This window comes from the organism of the source record quoted next, unplaced genomic scaffold, assembly GCF_019419815.1.
Source record: "Pyrus x bretschneideri cultivar Hongxiangsu unplaced genomic scaffold, Pyrus_bretschneideri_v1 Contig41, whole genome shotgun sequence".
In the NCBI taxonomy this organism is placed as follows: Eukaryota; Viridiplantae; Streptophyta; class Magnoliopsida; order Rosales; family Rosaceae; genus Pyrus; species Pyrus x bretschneideri.
The window spans coordinates 4,206,164-4,225,721 of record NW_025999735.1 but is presented as its reverse complement, the minus strand read 5'-3'; the positions used below and the strand labels follow the sequence as shown (position 1 = coordinate 4,225,721).

Below are 19,558 nucleotides of genomic sequence, written 5' to 3'. Positions count from 1 at the left end.
CCAAGATACTACAGCAGCTGGGAATATCTCGAAAAACCAACTCAGATTATGGTACTACTCAGCAAACCAATCCTTTGGGTTGTTAACAATGTTCAAACTATAGATAGGTTTTGTATTTCAATTGCAAGATCCGAGTGCAATGGTATATATGTGCTGCTATATAAATTCTGCTCTTAGACTAGTCAGTGCATCTCGCAGCTGCATTCGGCAAAAACCTCACGTAAGACTTCAATATATATGGCTGTGCTAAGGTTTATTTTGTGTAGATCAAAGGCATATAAGGATAATCATGCATACGATAGGATTAAACTGAAAAACACTTGGAATTATCAACTTGATAAACATGCAAACTTATCAATTTAGGTGTTAACTAACATCCTAAATAAATGGGCAACAAGGAGATTGGGCTGATTCATCAAGTCCAAACCTATAGTTAAGTCCAAACCAAAATAACGGTAATAACCAAATCAGGATCAATTCTAGCCCAAAACCATGTAGCCAAAACTAAGGGGGTGTTTGTTTGGCCTCGCTAAGTGGGACTGAACTAGACTGGATTAAGTATTTAGTGTAATCCCATGTTTGGTAGGTAGAGGGACTGAGTTTAATGGGATAAACCCGGACTCGCCCAGACAAAGTCCTTCGCTAAGAGTTCTTCGCGAGGACCCCCAATTTTCACGGTACTACTAAGCCCAGAGAAAGAGAAATTTGTCGCTCGTCTGTGAGAGAAGACGTCCTACTCCTTCGCACTCGTCATCCTCACCGTCCTCTGCGTTCTGCTCCCCGTCCTCTGCGTTCTGCTCGCCGTCCTTTGCTCCTCGTCAGGTAAATTTCGAATCTGACGATTTTCTTCTTTAATTTTCTTTTGATGATCGTGAACGACCTCGTTGAACGACTTCGATTTTGTCTGGTAAATTATTATTGGGTTATGAACGACTTCATTGTTTTGGTTTGAAAACTTTTCAATAATTGATCTGAGCAGTTGAAAATAAATTAGGGTTTTGATTTTTAGGTTCAAATTGATATTAAAGTTCGGCTTTTACTGGAGTGGATTTGATATATATATATATATATATATATATATATATATATATATATATATATATATGAATTTCATCTAATATTTGTTCTACCATCGTTGAATTTCATCTAATAATTGATATGTATATAGTCTATGATTGTATGTGTCTGTATGTATGTACGTACTCTGTGTGTGTGGGTGTCTCATTCTATATGGGTATGCTGATTTTGGGTGTGTGTGTGTGTGTGTCCTGGAATTCAGCATATTCAAATCCTTGCAATTGGACCGGAGTTCGTTGTTCTGATTTCAAGGTAACTTCTCTAAATCTCAGTGGACTTAATTTGTCTGGCACTTTGTCTCCGAGCATTTGTAATCTTCCTTACTTAACTGAATTCAATGTGTCCAAGAACTTCTTCTTTGGTCCTTTCAGTAGTGAGCGAAGAAGGTGGGTTTAACTAAAATGAATCATGCTCTGAAAAATATCTTGTTTATCTACTGTAAGTTGGAACTAATGGTCCTGCTTCAATTTCCTGCATCTAATGGCTCATGTTCATGGGTTGTTTGTCTTCTTGATTGATGAATCATATTGCAATATATATGTGAAGTCAATGAATTCTGGGGCTTAATTGCAAGCAATAATCTTACCATTGCCTCTATATCCTGTTTTGATATGGGTTCAGATTTTCGTTTGGGAGATGCATCTTTATCTTTCTTTGTTTGAGTATTCGTCTACTGTGATCATTGGAGTTTGTATATATAAAAGAAGGAGCTCCATGACAAAAATGAATACAAATAGAGCAACCTCAAAAGCTGTAAATTGATTGGAGCTCCATGGCAAAAATGAATACAAAAAGAGCAACCTCAAAAGCAGTAAATTGATTGCTCAAAGGCTAATTTTTTTGTTAATTAGTTAGATATCCTGTACAAATAGAAAATAGAATGAGCGACTTGTTTCTTTTCCGACTTGTGTAGCTACATATTTGAATGCCTTTATTGTTTGATTATGTTTAAAATATCTTTGTTCAACCTCTACTTCTTGATTCAACAGATTAAAAAGACCAAAGAAAAAAAAAACTATAATCCTTAATTCAAACTGAGCATACAAGTATTCTTGTTTGATCTCTAATCCTTGTTTCCATTTAGTTCCTCTTGCAAGCTTGTTGGGTTTTTAGTATCAAAACTTATAGAAGTAAGTAATCAAAACTGAGCACAAAAAGGACTTGTTAAGTAATGAAGTTACCTAAAATTCAAGCATTTGTAATGCTTAATAAGCTTGTTTCTAGCACTTGGTAACTTATATAAATCAAGTAATGAAGTTACCTAAAATTCAGTTAAGTAAGGGTTCGGCAAATTGTCATTATCTCGAGATTCTAGACTTGTGCACAAATAGGTTTCATGGAGAAATGTTGACCATTTTCTGCAAAATGACCAACCTTAGAAAGCTTTACCTCTGTGAGAATTATGTGTTTGGTGAAATGCCTGAGGAGATAGGGAATTTAGCTTCACTTGAAGAGCTTTTCATTTACAGTAATAATCTTACCGGTGTCATTCCCACGTTGATTAGTAAGTTGATTTGTGTTGATTTGACTGTGAAGTTTGAAAGAAATGCCAGTTGGTGAAGAATCTTGGGTGGGGATTTGTGTTGATTTGACTGTGAATTTCAGAATCTAAGTTGAGTTTTTTCAGATTGTGTTCAATTTGACCCTTCACGCAGTTCATGCCTTTGATTTTGGTGTCAAATTATAATGCTCAATTGAAAGATTGATATTTTTATACACATTGGATGTAATTATGTAGTTATTTTCACCATGTATGTCAAATTTTTACTAGATTCTTTGTACTTCTATTTATTCAGTACGCTTGGTGGTTGTGATCTTTTAGGCATGGAATTTATACACAGAAGGCAAGTCCATTGAAATGCTCGATACATCAGTAGGAGACTCCAGTAATCCACATGAAGTTTTGCAGTCAATCCATGTGGGTTTTTTATGTGTGCAGCGAAATCCGGCAGATAGGCCAAGCATACCAGCTGCAGTTCTGATCTTCAGTGGTGTGGATTGCCTGAACCTGAAAAATCTGGTTTTTACAGTGAAAAGGATCTAGATGACAACAAAGTCGATCCTTGTGCAAACAAGGTTACAGCTTTTTCATCTGACGAAGACACTTTTACCCTACTCAAGGCTTGATAGTTGATATTTCATGTTGCTGTTTATTTCATCATAACTTGATCTGATGTCTATTGAAGTGAGTCAAGTCAATCAGATATTTATTGAGTAATCATACTTATACATTTTCTTGCTTTACATATGCTTTGCTCTAATATCAGCGGTGACTCAATTGGAGAGGAATTCAATTTGATTAGATGATACATTAGAATTTCTGTGATTTGGATTCAACAGATTGTTCACTGTATTTTTTAATGTTTGCTGCAGTATGGGATGAACTAATGATTTTTTTCTTTTCGGTACAACTTAATTAAACATGGTTCAAAAAAACACCAACATGAAAGGTAATAAGGCAAACGGCAAAGCAAACAAAGCTGCAAAAACACAACCAAAAAAAGCAAACAAACCTTTACTTTAATCTACAACTTTAAACCAAAGATGAATAATTAAGAAAAACATCCTGAACCATGTCGATTGTTGGGAGAACACTTTGTTATATTGATGTTTGGAACAATGCTACTCTTGAATCATGTATGTTTCTTTTGTTGGCAAGAAAATTTGGTTTTTGTATTTTTATTGAGTCTCACTCTCATCCAATATTATTAATTTTAATAATATCTTTAATAAAAAAGCAATTAAAATAGAACAATAATGTAGTCCTAGTCTGGGCAAACACCAAATTGGTGAACAGTATTGTTTTCATTATCCTGCTTCTTACTCCTACACTGCACCAAACACTTCACTAAGCTAATCCAGCTTAGTCTAGTCTAAGCCAGTCCAACTTAATCTCTGCAGCTAGTCCAGTCCGAGACAGTCCGGTGCAACAAACGCACCCTAAATGTATTTGAACCAAAATAAACCTAATAACAAAAAATGCATATGCATGACGAACTTACTTGAGTGTATCTAAAATGCTTGACATTTTTATGATCAAGAGCACGAGTGATAAACTTAAACTTAAATAATTAAACCAAAAACATGCACTAGTATAAGAAATTATAGACTCAAGCGTTTTGTTAGAAATTGCTAATTTTACACAAACATATTTCAGTCTAAAGTTTATGCGATCATTCTTAGTGCTTTAGATCTGATGGGTGGTGATTTAGGCCTTCCAAAGCATCATTCGTAACAGCCCACTTGAGTGGCTGATTCCCCCCACCATTTCTGGAGCTGAGTCGCAATCAAAAGAAAAAAAAAAATATGACCTTTGAAAAGAAAAGCACTCGCAATGTTTTGACATGTCGAGGCACGCAGGCATTCTTAGTCCAGTGATTGCGCCACAAACAACAATACATTCAACTATAAGATTGCTTAGAAACAAATCAATGACTATTGGGGTCAGATTCCATGCCTTTTGATCATGCCTCGGCTTTTATCCAGTACTTCTGTAAATACTGTTTTATTAGGTTTTTCTCTTCTAGAAATTGAGTGACAATAAAATATTTACACTAAGGCCCATGAGATTGAATAAATTGGTGTCAAAGTTGCCAGTTACGAAACTCAAACCTAATAAATCTTTCACTTAGAAATGAAACTAAGTGATTTTCTTTTGGCATGAAGCACAAACATAATTTAAAAAAAAAAAACACATCATCAAGCAATATCAAAGGAAAGCCAGAATGGGAATGGGGAGTGGGGCCTCTCATCTCACCGTCCTTTTCTTTTTCCTTTCTCCTTTTCAATTCTTCTTTGCCTAACTAACTCAACTGCCAATAAAAAAAATATAAAAAGAACTAACTCAACTAGTTGATCTTTAGTCGGAATGGGGAGGTGATTTCGCAAAGCATGTTTAGCTTCTCATACAATTTTTTTTTTTGCATTTGGTCATTAGATTCAAACAAATTTAACAGAAACAACGGACAAGGCTAAACTAAAGTATGTGAGAAGCTAAATAAGGTGTATATTTATTATTAATTATTGATTCATACACATATGTGTATATAGTGTTTGGCTTGCATCTCAACTATTAAAAGTAGACTAATTTAGTGGTATAACATGTTTTAAAAATTATGTAAAAGATCTAACAACTAATTACATTTTGCAATCTTCAGATTTGAGGTGATTTTTAAAATGGGTTAAGAGGCTTTAATTTTTTTTACATTGCACTTTGAGGTTTTCAAATTGGGTAATGCTAGAGAAATTAAATTTGTAGAAATTTTTTTTAAAATTAGAGGAAATAAAAGTTGATGATTGGTTTATTACTTAAAGCGTTAATAAACGTGCTAATTTTTGTTGGTGACACATCATTTAATTTGTTAATTTTGTTTACAAATTTAGTCTTTCTAGTATTACCCCTTGAAATTATATCAATGTAGGACCCTTAGGTTGCATAACTAAAGGAAAAGGGAAAATATGTTTCCATAGGCTTTTGACTGAGAGTCATGCGTCATGGATTGCACATGCAGCGTGCCCCATATCCCTTTATTTTCAAACCCCACATGGATCCCCTTCCTCAATCTACGCATAATTGCTCGGCCAATTAGTTAGACGACACAAGCACAGCAAAATCCGCTCTATAAATAAGCTTCAAAAATACAAGACATTACACCACCAAGTCCTAAACCCTAAAAGCAATGGCTTCCTTTGCAAAACCACTTCCATTTTTCTTCCTTCTGGTGCTAGTTTGCTCTTCCTTTATACACATCATTCATGCTAGACAGAGCGTGTCCTTCAGCAAGGTCACCCACAACGACAACAACAACAACAACAACGATAATTATGTTATGGAGGCGGAGGCCGAAGCACCAGCGCCAGCACTACAAGTAGTAGCAGAGGCACCGGAACTAGTACCAACACCGGTACCGACACCAAGTTACACCGAAAGAGACCATGGCAGCAACAGCGCCCTGTATGGTCTTGGCTCGACCAATTCCCCTTCCACGAAGGAGACTCCAACCACAATTACTGATGTTGAAGATCAAATCTTGAGTGAAGAACTTAGCGGTGAAAGTTTTGATCATCCGAAAGGTAATTACGAAAGCACCAACTTGTACAACAAGGACAACATTAATCAGGACACTGGCTACACCGGCAACAGCTACTATGTCAAAAACTACGATGGCAGAGGAGGCTACAACCGCAGTCCCCCGAGTGGAGGCAATGGGATTAGTGAACAGCAAGGGATTAGTAATCAGGACATTGGCTACACCGGCAACAGTTACTACGTCAAAAACTACGATAGCAGAGGAGGCTACAACCGCAATCCCCTGGGTGGAGGCAATGAGATTAGTGAACAGCAAGGGATGAGTGATACAAGGTTTCTGGAAAATGGTAAATACTATCATGATGTGAAGAATGAGATTAAAAATAATAATTTCAATGGTAACTACGAATCAGATGGGAGAGGAAGTAACAGAAATGATGTTGAGCGCTACTACAGCAACAGTCACAGCTCCAATGAGTTCAACACCATGGAGGAGTATGATAAGTACCAGAAGACCCAAGGATATGTGCCCTAAATGATATTCATGTTTTTAGGTGTGCGTTGAAAACTTAATCAATATATAAGAGATTTTATGGTTTGTTTTGGAATTCTATTTGTCTTTTGTATATGTTTTCGCTATAAAAATTAAACCCTTTCACTCCTAACAAGTTTCTAATTCGCCAATGCTTCATACTTTCGAATATATTTATATGGATGAGTGTCCAAAGATGATTTGTTGGTGTAAATAGAAATACTGTTTTCCCTTTTAAAAACATCAGCTCAACTGTTATAAATTATATGGGTGCCAGTGCCATGTTAATGTCACATTATTTTCATTTTGTTATATCTAGAAGGTTTAGTCTGAATTCATATTAGTTAAAGAGTCATTGGGTTAGCTAGCTAGGCAAATGATCTCATCTTGTTCTTTTGTCCAACGATAGAAGATTTTATTGAATTGGATTAGAGACGTATACATCGGATGCCACATCATTGAACTACCAAACACATATTTTACTCTAGCTTTTTTTTACCCCTATTTTTAAAATAATTTAAACAAACAAGAACTCTACTGACCTCAAGTGTTGCTTCAAACAGTGTATGTTGTATGGAAAAATTTCAATCGTAGCCTCCGGCTAAACTTCACCTCTAGGTAACCACTCCCACAAGGCTCTGAGAATCAGATTCTATATCAACCTTGATAAATCCCTTCTCCACACAAGCCACCCGCCCTCACCGGCTTCCGCCTAGGCCATGATACTCAATTCGCAATGAAATTGGTCACAACCACCCGCACATTGAAATAGACCCGCAAAATTTCTTGCCACCCACCCAGGGGTGGACCGACTTAAGGGCAAGGGGGGTCAGCTGACCCTCCAAACTCGAGTGAATCTCTATGGATGACTTGGGTGTTGCCTTTTTGAAGGTGTGCAGTATGCCTTTCCAAATGATTTCAGACCTACCAAGACTCGATGAAATGACAATATGCATGCTATTTCTGGTAAAAAAAAGAGTGTGCTGTTCTATTCTTCTTTTCATCTCGTCTTGCGCAGGCACTAATTTAGAAAATGTTGAACTGAGCACTCAGCAATCACTGTATGATTCCAGGTACAATGCAGAACACCATTGACAATAAACGGATACATTCAACCAATCCAATCTCCAATGAGCAATCAAAGTAGGAAAAAAAAAACAAACGAAGAAATAAATAACAATTTAAAAGCAGGAAAGGAAGAAAAGCACAGATGTATGATGTATCAACATAATAAATTTCCAACCAAAATATAAGCAACTACTGCAATATTCCAAAATCCATGCCCGAAATATCGGTACTTGAATCTAAACGTATGGCAATTTGACCAAAACAAAGTAACTCCAATTGTATGGCAATGCCTAAATTCCTAAACTAAGAAATTAATTATAAAACAAACATGCGCGTTTAAGCACGTTCACCACGGATCCTCCTAGCGAGCTGAACGTCCTTTGGCATTATGGTAACTCTTTTGGCATGAATGGCGCAAAGGTTGGTGTCCTCAAACAGTCCAACCAAATAAGCCTCCGCAGCTTCCTGGAGAGCAAGAATAGCATGGCTCTGGAACCTGAGGTCCGTCTTGTAGTCCTGTGCGAGTTCGCGAACAAGGCGTTGGAACGGCAGCTTGCGGATAAGAAGCTCAGTGCTCTTCTGGTACTTTCGAATTTCGCTGTAAGTTAATATAAAATTGAATTAGAACACGATTCAGGTAACAAAATTCAAGAACATTCGCGTACCAAAATTCAGGAACACGGTGCAGATAACGAAATTCAAAGAACACATACGATACATATAATAAAATTCAAGAATTGGATTCAGAAGATTGAACTGAATTGATTTGAAAACACACCGAAGAGCGACGGTTCCAGGGCGGTAGCGGTGAGGCTTCTTGACTCCTCCGGTTGTGGGTGTTGATTTCCTTGCAGCCTATACAAAATTAAAACAATTAGCAACTTAGATCAAATAAACCGGGAAAAATCGCTTGCAATTATCAATTCTAATTTTCTAGACATTAGAAACCCTAACGACGCACCTTGAAGGCAAGTGACTTCCTCGGAGCCTTACCGCCGGTCGATTTGCGAGCAGTTTGCTTCGTACGAGCCATTTCTTCACTATAAAAGACGCAAAAGAATTTGAAAATCAGAGTGACGAAGAACCGATCAGAAAGAAACACAAAGATAACGAACTCAAACAAATTGGAAGATAACAAACTCGAACCTTTCGAGAGGGGAGAAATTAGGGTTTTGATATTCACACTTCGTCAAGTCGCGAATGAGATAGAAGGAGGGAATGAGAAAACGGTTATTTATAGTGGTAGAGGCGGTTGAAAACGTGGGCTACAAGTCTTCGGCAATAACTACGGTTTGGAGGGGGATTTTAATTTCAGAAATATCTTAATCCTCGTGATTTGTCTCTGATTGGCTAAATTGCTGATTCGTGGATTGCCAACGTAAATTATTTGTGTTTCTTTTGTGAGAGAATTTGTGAGGGATTCGTGATTAGGAAAGCTTAACAAATAAAAGAGATAAAACAGGAAAAAAAAAAAAGAAAAAGAAAAAAAAAAAAAAACTGGAAGTAACGAAAAGAAAACTGTCATGAACCCATAAATCCACGTCGAGCACTAGAAATTATGAGAAGAAGATAAATCTTTCTTCTATTTTCGGTAAAAAAAAGTTTATCAATTTTTTTTCACTTTATTTGTTTTCTAGTGATTTTAACATTTAATTTTGCAATCACCTACATATGGTTTTGGTTATCAGGCCCTCCCTCAGTCACTCACTACGAATAAATTTGGACGTGGAGACAAGTGAGGGCACTACTGGAAAAAAAAAAAAAACTTACGAGATGAACAAGAATTGTCCTCTAAAACTAACAATTGTCACAAACTATATAAGCCGACGGAAGTTTGTCAGTAAAAAAATAGTCATGTAAACGCCGTCGGAAATACCTTTTTTCAACGACGAGAAACTTCCGTCAGTTAAATAGCTTTTCCCTGTCGACTATTGTACGACAATCCGGATTAGCAAAGTTGCGTTGACTATTAAAATTTTCATTTTCATTGATGAGATGAAAACCATCTTCTTTAATGATATAAAGGAATGATAGAAAGATAATAAGTGGTCTTCTATAATTGATGATATTGTTAAAATTTGAACTATGCTAAATTGGGAGATTACCGTTGTTATTGAAACCTTGACCAAGTCCACCCTGTGTCAAGTGTGTCATATTCAATCGGGCAATTTTTCTATACAACTTAAGCACATTGTTCTTGGAACTTGATTGTTATTGCCTTTTCCAAATAGTACTATGTTAAAGCGTTCAACATGATTGCTACTGCCTTCACTGAATGACACTATGTTAAGCCATTGAACGTGATTGGAATCTCCTTCACTGATGATACTATGTTTGAGAGTTGAATTTGTTAAACATAATAATTTGATCTTCGTCGCGCTAAATGATCTTGTCTTTGCATTGAACTCATTAAATTTTGCCTTACACGTTAACGATTCCACCGTTGCTGTAGTTGGCTTTCCCTTTAGGTAGGAATGCAACTAAGGCAGTTTCATCATCAGACAAGTTGTTTCACATAATATTATCTTAAGAATAAGATAGTTTAAAAGCAAACAATGACCAAAAGCTAAATTTCAAAAACATATAAGATGAAAATTGACATGGTTATATTCGTTTCACCAACTTCGTAATATGGTGCATATCCATGCTATTCCAAAAAATTATGGAACTTACCCAACCATGGTGGTTCCTCCGTTCATGTTTCTAACGAACACTGAAGCCGAGTATGTCTTCTTGCTTCTAATTGTTTTCGAATATTGACAGAAACAAACGATATTATTTACACTAAATGGATGGAAGAGTGCTCTAAGCCTCACAATTAGTTAACAATAATGTGATTCAAATTCACCTTTGGTGAGAATTGAACCTAAGATATGTTACTTACAAGTGAAGAGAAATATTAACCTAAGATTTGTTACTTACAAGTGAAAAGAAATACTATTAAACCATAATACTAACTCCTGAGGTATACCAAGTTTTTAACTAGAAGATATTCACGCTCATTTATCTTCTCAAATTCAATACTAAGTCTTGACGTATACCAAGTTTTTAACTAGAAGATATTCGCGCTCTTTTATCTTCTCAAATTCAAGGGTCGACCAGTCTGCATTGATCACCTGTTCCGTGTCCATGTAAGTTCATTAATCGGACTGTTCCTAAAAAAATGTGTTAAAACTTAAAATATAAGGCCCAATACATCAGCCCAATAAAACAAATACAGTACAGGCTATTTTTCATTTCTATGAACCACCAGCAGGGAGTGATAAAGAAAGGAAAAGAGGTGTGACTGAGGTTTTCTTGTTCAAGAGGAAAGCAGAAGGAGGAGACGACGAACTTCGATCATGGCACCTCAAGATCCAAACGCCCCAAGCGGAAGCGGCTCCGGCAAGCGCAATGAGGATACCGTTAAAGTCCCCGCAACGGATCCCAAGAAGAAGGACGATAAGAAGGATGAGGATTTGGTAAGCAAATCCAGGGGTTAGGGTTCCGTTCACTACCTGTTTGGTTCTCCAGAAAATTTATTAAGCTGAAGTTCCCGCACTAGAAATTCTCTACTAGCATTGATATTTAGGGTTCGTTCATGTCTATTTGTATCAAAGCCTGTATTGGAATATAAAATTCGAGTATTTTTTTTACTTAATCCAAGTCGTTTTTAATTTATTTGTTTCTTGATTAGTCCAAGAGTTCCCATGTGTTCGACTGTTAAATTGATTAACAAGGGTGTTTACTATTTAGTATTCAATGAAAATTTGCTTCTTTAATTGAGCTGCATTGGATTTCCGTGCAGTCTGAGGAGGATTTGGAGTTGAAGAACCAATTAGAGTTGTATGTCGAGAGGGTTCAGGATACTGATCCTGGTGTGCAGAAGAATGCTCTAGAGAGTATGAGGTAGACCCTTTTTGTCCTCTTAAAAGTTAGTATTAGACCATCAAGCACAGTGGTTTGTAATGTAATTAGCTTATAAGGAACCCTTCACTGTCTATGGCACTATGGGTAATCGCATTCTATGCCACCCATTTTCCCCTCCGATAACCACTGTCTTTGTGAATTATATTCTATACTTTCTCACAAGTCCCAATTTTTATTGAGCTGTTTTTGAGGGAATAGAAAAAATGTGTGGAAATAGCGTGGAAGAATATTTATGAAATTCGAAGGGAAAAAATTACTTGATATTCTCAAAGGGAGCCAAGTATAAAATAATATACACTTTTACTGTGAAATATACACTTTTACTGTGAACTGAATTCCTTGATGCTTTATCCGCTATCTTTTAAGTTATAGCTACAGGGCTGTTGAACGAAAAAAAACACTATCTTTGAGCCCTTTATATTTATGATTATTTGTTGTTGTGGCAAAGAAACAAAGGTAAAGAGGGGTTGACTTTTGGGTATTCTATTTTTCCTCCTAGTGAATCTGTAAAGAGACATTGGTAGTCAGCACTCAGCAGTGAATATGGCACTATAAAGATCCAAAAGGGTCTTCAGTGGGAAATTGTTTTATCTATACTTCATTGTTGCTGAACCTAGAGTTTCTAGAAAACATAAAATTATGGAAAGCAGAGGTTTTCTAACTCTGACCAATGCTGTTATGGCTATGATGTGTGTGTATGATTATTATGTTATAAATGCAATTTACACCTGAAAGCATTTTGCAATCTTTGGTCAGTGTAGAAAGTGATTGATGTGTTATATTCATTTTTTACTTTTACATAGCAGTTACTACGCTCCATACCTGGAGTGGAAGTATTAATTTTTTCTTATATAGTTTTATCCCATAGGGTGTGACCTGACATCACATAAAATTTCATCTCATAGGCAGGAAATCCGTACCTCAACTAGCTCCATGACTTCAGTTCCAAAGCCATTAAAGTATCTTCGTCCACATTATGGAACTCTAAAAGCTTACTATGAAACAATGGCAGAATCAGAGTTGAAGGTATAATTATTAGTTTCTCATAGAATAGGTGTAGTTCATCTTTTGTACCCTGCCGACTTTAATGTTGTTCGCTGTAGTGTAATTAATCTACCTTCTTGTACTTGCAGAATTACCTAGCAGATATATTGTCTGTTTTGGCACTGACCATGTCAGCTGAGGGAGAACGGGTATGCCAGTATACTTATTTTAGGATTTCTGTTCAATTATTCTCCTTATTGGTTGGTTGTATTTATTAATACTATTATACTTGTTCATTTTAGTTCTGGTTCACCTTCCTTGTGATATTCAGAATAAATGTGTTCATCTTGTCTATATGTCCACCACTTTCAGGAAAGCTTGAAGTACAGGTTGTTGGGTTCAGATGGTGATATTGGTTCATGGGGCCATGAATATGTCAGGTCAGACTAATCTAGTTTAGAACTTTCCTCTAGGGAAGTTTTGTGGTATTATAGTATCATAATTCCCAATATGTTTAGGTTTTTTTTGGGGTTTTAAAGATTCCTTGGGATTAGTGTCTGAATTTGTGTTCAGAAGTGGCATAAGATAAATTTTTTGTTCACTACTGGTTGACTTTCTTGTTTGTAATCAGGAACTTAGCTGGAGAAATTGCTCAGGAATTTGCTAAGCGACAGGTTTTATGTCTATCCTGTATATATGATGTAATAACATTTTTATTTAAAAGTTACTGTAACTAGGAATACATGGTTGCAGTGCTTAATATAGCTAAAACACACAAATTGCATGGTTATTTGTTCCTTAGCCAATTCTTCTTTTACTTATCTATTCTTGGTATCATTAAATTTGTTTCTGGAGATGTGTCAATAAATAAGTGAGACAAGACCTTTAATGCTTCATGTCATTGTTTATGGTCTCATTATAAAAATTTATTCTAAATTTTACTTTGTTATTCTCGTTACAGAGTGAAGAGGCCCCAATTGAAGAATTAATGGAACTAGTGCAGCAAATTGTTGCTTTTCACATGAAGGTAATATTCGTAACATGTTTGCGCTTTGAATTTTTTTCCTTCTTGCTAGGGTAGACAATCAAGTTACACATAAATCCTTGATAGTTTGAAAATGCCCCCTGAAGATGGGTAGATGATGTAAAGCCAAATCAGGCTCCTCTTCGTCTGTGTATTTAGTAGAGTTTTAGCTTGTATTAAGATATTATCTGTCTCATTGCAAACAAAAGCATGGAAATATATTATAAATATGTTCTAAGAATTACTTAAATTCAGCAATATTTCATCATTCAGCTTAAAGTGGATAATAAGACATTGTCCACAAAGTTTCAAAAGCCGAACTCCTCATGTTGATGCACTTCAAGCCATTTAATTTAATTGAATGGGAAATTTCCATCTGGAAGATGGACAGAAAATCCAAATCTGTAAGCAGTAGACGATGTTAAATAGGAAAACTGTGTTGGTTTTGTTTCTAATTATTTGTTCTGCATTGCAGCACAATGCTGAACCCGAAGCTGTTGACCTTTTAATGGAGGTAAAATCTATTAATTAATTATTCAATATTCTTTGCCTGTGAAGCCATTTGTACTTTCCCTGTCTTCTTGGGCCTGATAATTTGACCAATGACTAGGTTGAAGACCTTGATCTGTTAATTGAGCATGTTGATAAAACAAATTTTAAGAGAACTTGTCTCTACCTCACCAGTTCAGCAAGGTAAGCGGATGAAGTTAAGAAATTTCTCTTTGCATGTGACACTCTTATGGGGCCAAAAGTGGCATAGTTTCTCATGACTATTCAGAAGTCTGATTTAAGTTGTTAACTGAAATTTAGAGTCTAGCTTGGGTCTCTATGCCCTGGAACTAATCTGTCAACTTTCGAAATTTGATCCCATTGCTTTTTCTCTATTGTTTCCTATTATTAATTGCCAATAATTCCTTTTCTAGTGCACTACCATAAAACGTTGAGATTTAAAAGTTTCAGTTGGGACATTTGGGAATAAAAATAATATGCCTTTTTTTTTGTCCTTATAGTCAGAGAATATCGTGCATCAGTTGCTTTTATAGACTCGTGAGACTCTTCATTTCATATCTTTGTATGACATTGACAAAACACAAAAAAAAAAAAAAAAAAAAAATCTTTGTATGACATATGTTTAGTGGCTGCCAGGTGCCATTGTATTATTTGTTCTTTCATTCTCCTTGACTGTAGTGCTGACTTTTTTCTTCTTATCTTAACGTATTGCAGATACCTTCCTGGACCAGATGATGTACTAGTTTTGGATATTGCATATACGATATATATGAAATTTAAAGAATATCCAAATGCTCTTCAGATTGCACTGTACCTTGATAACATGCAGGTTTGTGCTATGCAACAGTTTTGATATTTTTTGAGCCATGTATTTATAAATTATAGTTGAGCATGCAACATTTCAAATTCTTAAGGGTTTCAGAGAAGATTATTTTTTTGTGAAATGAGAACTTTGCAGTATGTATATGTTCGCACATGTAATTACCTGTCTCTGGTCTTTTCATATTTCTAATTATTTGGTATTAACAATCATGAGTGTATGCATGCAGAATATAAAGAACATCTTTACATCATGTGATGATCTGCTTCGTAAAAAGCAATTTTGTTACATCCTTGCTCGACATGTAAGTGTTGAATTTTCCTTAGTTTTCATTTCCTTCTCTACTAAAATACTACTCTCACCACATTTTTCGTACCACATTTTGTACTACCTCTCTAATAGAGGTAGGACCCACTTGTATTGGTGGGCCCTACCTCTATTAGAGATGTCGTACAAATGTGGTATGAAAAATGTGGTAAGTGTAGCATTACTTTCTTCTTTATATGAAGGAATGCATGCTTTTTGTTCCTTGTTAAAACATTCTAAGTAATGTTCTGAAATAGAGTTATATACCCTTCTGATGATACATTCATGGCTAAATTTAGCTTGATTCCTTGACAATAAGAGCGAACTGTGATGGGTTTGTTCTGGGTGGGGCAGTGTGTCCTCTTGTTCCTTATTGTTTCTCTCTCTTTGGCTTGTTATCATAAGATAAGTGGGGGCATGATATTCATATTAGCCTTGGAAGTATTTTGTGCACTTTTCCTGAAAAGGTATCATTGGACAGTAATGTTGTATGGTATATTTTTTATGCGTGTTTTCTTAATCATACTAATTTTAATCACATTTATAATTCATGCAGGGTATTAGTTTTGAGCTTGATGATGAGATGGTTGCGGAGGATGATGACAGAGAAGCATTGCAGGATATTATCAACAATACTAAGCTAAGTGAAGGTTATCTTACTCTTGCTCGTGACATTGAGGTCATGGAGACTAAAACTCCAGAGGACATTTACAAGGTTTGAACTTTTGATTATTTGTAATGCTTGATCTAGAATGATATGCATATCTAAAATATTTGTGGGAATAAATCTGTGTTTCTGTGGCATGTTTAGTGAAAATAAATGCAATATAACTGTGTTTTATTCATTGCGGTTGTGTAATTTATTAAAGTTGCTTCTTTGTTATCCTTCTTATCCCTTCTCTGATAATTATACTGTCTTGGAACTTTTAATTAGGCACACTTACTTGATGGCCGGGCAAGTGCTGGTGCTAGTGTTGATTCAGCAAGACAGAACTTGGCTGCAACATTTGTTAACGCTTTTGTAAATGCCGGATTTGGTCAGGTAAAAATTTTCACACTTGATATATCTGCTAAAAAGTCGTCGATTTGCGGAGCTGATTGACATACGTTCTTTGATACTTCGTTTTGGTGCAGGATAAGTTGATGACAGTCCCATCAGATGCCTCAAGTGGAGGCTCTTCAGGAAACTGGCTTTTCAAGAATAAAGAGCATGGGAAGACCAGTGCTGCAGCAAGTTTGGTATGCATGACTTTATTGCCTTGCTCATTTCATCATCTTATTTTAAACTGCATTTTACATTCTTCCTTGTTATTCTTCTTGACAGGGTATGATTTTATTGTGGGATGTTGACTCTGGACTTGCTCAAATTGACAAGTACTTCCACAGCAAGGATACCCATGTTATTGCTGGTGCATTGTTAGGGGTTGGGATTGTCAATTGCAGTATCAAGAATGATTGTGATCCTGTGGGTACCTCAATCTTTTCATCTATGGAATACAACCTTAGAAATGTATCTCTGAATCTTAATTCCTTCTACAGGCGCTGGCACTTCTTGGTGAGTACATTGATAAAGAGGATCCATTTATCCGGATTGGTGCTATAATGGGCCTTGGGATTGCATACGCTGGTGCTCAGAATGAGCAGGTAAAGTGTCTTAGCCTTTCCTGTTGATACATCTGGCAGGCCACGGAAAATTTTCCATTGAAATGGACCAACTCTATGTATCATTCTTGGTTCAAGAATCAAATGAGAGGAGTCTGTCAAACCTTCTTTAATCACTACTGTCCTTGGATTTGTAACATGTGTTGATCTGATCATTAAAGGTTTTTTTTTTTTTGTTGGAGGGGGCAGTGGGCAATGCATGCAGGAGGAGTTTGTTAGTTTGGTTAGAGTGTGGATTGATCTGTTGTTGAATGTTAATTTCCACTTAAAGCTAACTTATCCTTCTTTTTTCAGATACGTAGTAAGCTGACTCCTATACTTAATGATGCAAAAGCCCCCCTTGACGTGGTCACATTTACTGCAATCTCATTGGGGTTGGTATACGTTGGTTCCTGCAATGAAGAGGTTGCGCAGGCAATCATATTTGCACTAATGGACCGAAGTGACTCGGAGTTGGGGGAGCCCCTTGCTCGGTTGATTCCCCTCAGCCTTGGACTTCTGTACCTTGGGAAGCAGGTAAAATCATGCTGAACTTCCTGGAATTCATTGTTTATTCTTTCTGCATTTTGTAAAATCATGTTCTTTTCTTTCCTACTTGATTTTAGTTTCGTTTGATGTTTGTTGTGTAGTTTAAGCTTGTTTTGTTAAAGTCATTGTGCCCAAAGACATTACAATGTTGAACGCAATAGTTCATGATTCTAATGGTTTTTGGAATTTACTTTCTCACAGGAAAGCGTGGAGGCCACTGCCGAAGTTTCAAAGACATTTAATGAAAAAATAAGAAAGCATTGTGATATGACTTTGCTTTCTTGTGCTTATGCAGGAACAGGCAATGTTCTTAAGGTAATATTTTAAGGCTACTAAAATCTCATTTGATTCTGCCACATGTATGAAGTTGGGAACTCCTTTCTCATGCAGGTCCAAAACCTTCTCGGTCATTGTTCACAACATCTTGAGAAAAATGAAACTCACCAGGGACCCGCTGTTCTTGGAATTGCTATGATATCAATGGCTGAAGAATTGGGAGTTGAAATGGCGATTCGTTCGTTAGAGCATCTTTTACAATACGGAGAACAAAATATCCGTCGGGCAGTTCCGTTGGCACTTGGTCTCCTGTGCATATCAAATCCAAAGGTAATAATCTGGTTACATCCATTGTGATAGTTAAACGCCTTTAAAAGTAAAACTTTTACTTCCAATGCTTCCTCAACTGCCCTTGAAATCTAACCATTCATGTATCGAGAGTTGGAATAGACATGGAACAGTGATTTTTGAAATACTTATCTTTACTAGTGATTCTAAATTGGGAAGTTAAGTTACTTGGGTTATAGTTGCCTTTTTCACTGTTCTATTTGGGTGTTTCCTTCAGGTCAATGTTATGGACACATTGAGCAGGCTTAGCCACGATACAGATTCAGAAGTAGCAATGGTAACATATTACGGCATTCAATATCTCCATTGTTGGCACGTATTTCATAGCGAGTCTAATATTCCATTTGGATTCTTCAGGCTGCAGTGATTTCATTAGGTTTGCTAGGCGCGGGAACCAACAACGCTAGAATAGCTGGCATGCTTCGCAATCTTTCAAGTTATTACTACAAAGATGCGAGCCTTCTTTTCTGTGTAATACATCTTGAGTCCTATCTTTTTGTTCTTTTGTTTTCCTCTTGAGTTTTCCAGTCTGCAGTTATATAATATCTTCGGCCACTGTCTGCAGGTGCGAATTGCTCAAGGTCTTGTACATTTGGGAAAGGGTTTGTTAACTCTAAATCCATACCATTCTGATCGCTTCTTGCTATCACCGTGAGTAACCTTGTGGCTGCAAATACACTCGTCATTTCTACTTCTGACAGAATGGTGCTTGGTGGCTTAGTCTAACATCTATAAACTATCTTTCTACTTACAGGACGGCACTTGCTGGAATTATTACCTTGCTGCATGCATGTCTTGATATGAAAGCCATCATTCTGGGGAAATATCATTACATTCTCTACTTTATTGTTTTGGCAATGCAGGTTGGTGTTTGATCACTTTCTTCTTTATATGCAGCTTTCTCCGGTTATTAAATCTGGTCTTTCTCACGTCATATTGGTAATTACTTTTCTTGTGCTAGCCGAGAATGCTGTTGACCGTGGATGAGAATCTCAAACCACTGTCCGTCCCTGTTCGAGTGGGACAAGCTGTTGATGTGGTTGGCCAGGCTGGTCGTCCCAAAACGATCACTGGTTTCCAGACCCACTCGACACCAGTTCTTCTCGCTGCGGGTGATAGAGCGGAGCTGGCTACTGAAAAGTATGATTTTTCTCCGTGGTGTTTACGCTTCGCTGACTTGCTGTTGCACCGCTCTAACACACTAACAACTGGTTTTTTACAGGTACATCCCCCTGTCCCCAATCTTGGAAGGGTTCGTGATCCTGAAAGAGAATCCAGACTACAGGGAAGATAACTAATTAATTCAGTCCAGTCCACCCAACAAACTGTCTGGAGAGTATGTAATCTTTGACGAATGCTCTATTTTTCATGGAAGCATTCAGTGACCGTTGATTTTGTAACATGGTTCTTTATTACTTTGAGTTTTAATTACTCATATACCCTTCGGCGACCGATCAATTACAGTTCTACCATTGATTTGCTCTG

At 36.6% G+C, this 19,558-nt stretch overlaps 3 protein-coding genes and 1 long non-coding RNA gene across 4 annotated transcripts; 3 read left to right on the top strand and 1 right to left on the bottom strand.

Moving 5' to 3' along the window:
• Positions 1 to 517: 517 nt before the first annotated feature.
• Positions 518 to 3,271, top strand: LOC125469308. Its single transcript, XR_007251653.1, has 3 exons — positions 518 to 822; positions 1,280 to 1,329; positions 2,900 to 3,271. It is a non-coding gene; the product is annotated as an uncharacterized LOC125469308 (long non-coding RNA).
• Positions 3,272 to 5,715: 2,444 nt separating this feature from the next.
• LOC103947906 (protein E6) lies at positions 5,716 to 6,714 on the top strand. Its single transcript, XM_009358873.3, has one exon. The coding sequence runs from the start codon at positions 5,757 to 5,759 to the stop codon at positions 6,639 to 6,641; it is 885 nt and encodes a 294-aa protein (XP_009357148.2). The 5' UTR covers positions 5,716 to 5,756; the 3' UTR covers positions 6,642 to 6,714.
• A 1,131-nt stretch (positions 6,715 to 7,845) lies between these two features.
• Positions 7,846 to 9,160, bottom strand: LOC103947904 (histone H3.3-like). The gene is made up of 4 exons (XM_009358871.2): positions 8,853 to 9,160; positions 8,668 to 8,746; positions 8,485 to 8,561; positions 7,846 to 8,304 (listed from the first exon to the last, which is right to left on the bottom strand). Exons 2-4 carry the CDS (start codon positions 8,737 to 8,739, stop codon positions 8,043 to 8,045), a joined length of 411 nt encoding a protein of 136 aa, XP_009357146.1. The 5' UTR covers positions 8,740 to 8,746; positions 8,853 to 9,160; the 3' UTR covers positions 7,846 to 8,042.
• A 1,787-nt stretch (positions 9,161 to 10,947) lies between these two features.
• Positions 10,948 to 19,545, top strand: LOC103947903 (26S proteasome non-ATPase regulatory subunit 2 homolog A). Its single transcript, XM_009358870.3, has 25 exons — positions 10,948 to 11,167; positions 11,494 to 11,594; positions 12,521 to 12,641; positions 12,749 to 12,808; positions 12,972 to 13,039; positions 13,231 to 13,273; positions 13,561 to 13,626; positions 14,099 to 14,137; positions 14,234 to 14,316; positions 14,848 to 14,962; positions 15,183 to 15,257; positions 15,816 to 15,974; positions 16,194 to 16,301; positions 16,394 to 16,498; positions 16,584 to 16,724; positions 16,799 to 16,903; positions 17,216 to 17,437; positions 17,651 to 17,764; positions 17,840 to 18,055; positions 18,291 to 18,350; positions 18,431 to 18,544; positions 18,639 to 18,724; positions 18,828 to 18,936; positions 19,035 to 19,213; positions 19,296 to 19,545. Exons 1-25 carry the CDS (start codon positions 11,048 to 11,050, stop codon positions 19,369 to 19,371), a joined length of 2,685 nt encoding a protein of 894 aa, XP_009357145.2. The 5' UTR covers positions 10,948 to 11,047; the 3' UTR covers positions 19,372 to 19,545.
• The last annotated feature ends 13 nt before the right edge of the window (positions 19,546 to 19,558 follow it).

Excerpts from the sequence above, each read along its gene's own strand:
- LOC103947904 (XM_009358871.2), bottom strand. The coding sequence starts at position 8,739 with ATGGCTCGTACGAAGCAAACTGCTCGCAAATCGACCGGCGGTAAGGCT. Across the intron at positions 8,562-8,667 it reads GGAAGTCACTTGCCTTCAAG|GCTGCAAGGAAATCAACACC; the intron begins GTGCGTCGTTAG and ends AATTTTGTATAG. Across the intron at positions 8,305-8,484 it reads CCTGGAACCGTCGCTCTTCG|CGAAATTCGAAAGTACCAGA; the intron begins GTGTGTTTTCAA and ends ATTAACTTACAG.
- LOC103947906 (XM_009358873.3), top strand. The coding sequence starts at position 5,757 with ATGGCTTCCTTTGCAAAACCACTTCCATTTTTCTTCCTTCTGGTGCTA.
- LOC103947903 (XM_009358870.3), top strand. The coding sequence starts at position 11,048 with ATGGCACCTCAAGATCCAAACGCCCCAAGCGGAAGCGGCTCCGGCAAG. Across the intron at positions 16,904-17,215 it reads CTGGTGCTCAGAATGAGCAG|ATACGTAGTAAGCTGACTCC; the intron begins GTAAAGTGTCTT and ends TTCTTTTTTCAG. Across the intron at positions 18,056-18,290 it reads TGTGCATATCAAATCCAAAG|GTCAATGTTATGGACACATT; the intron begins GTAATAATCTGG and ends TGTTTCCTTCAG.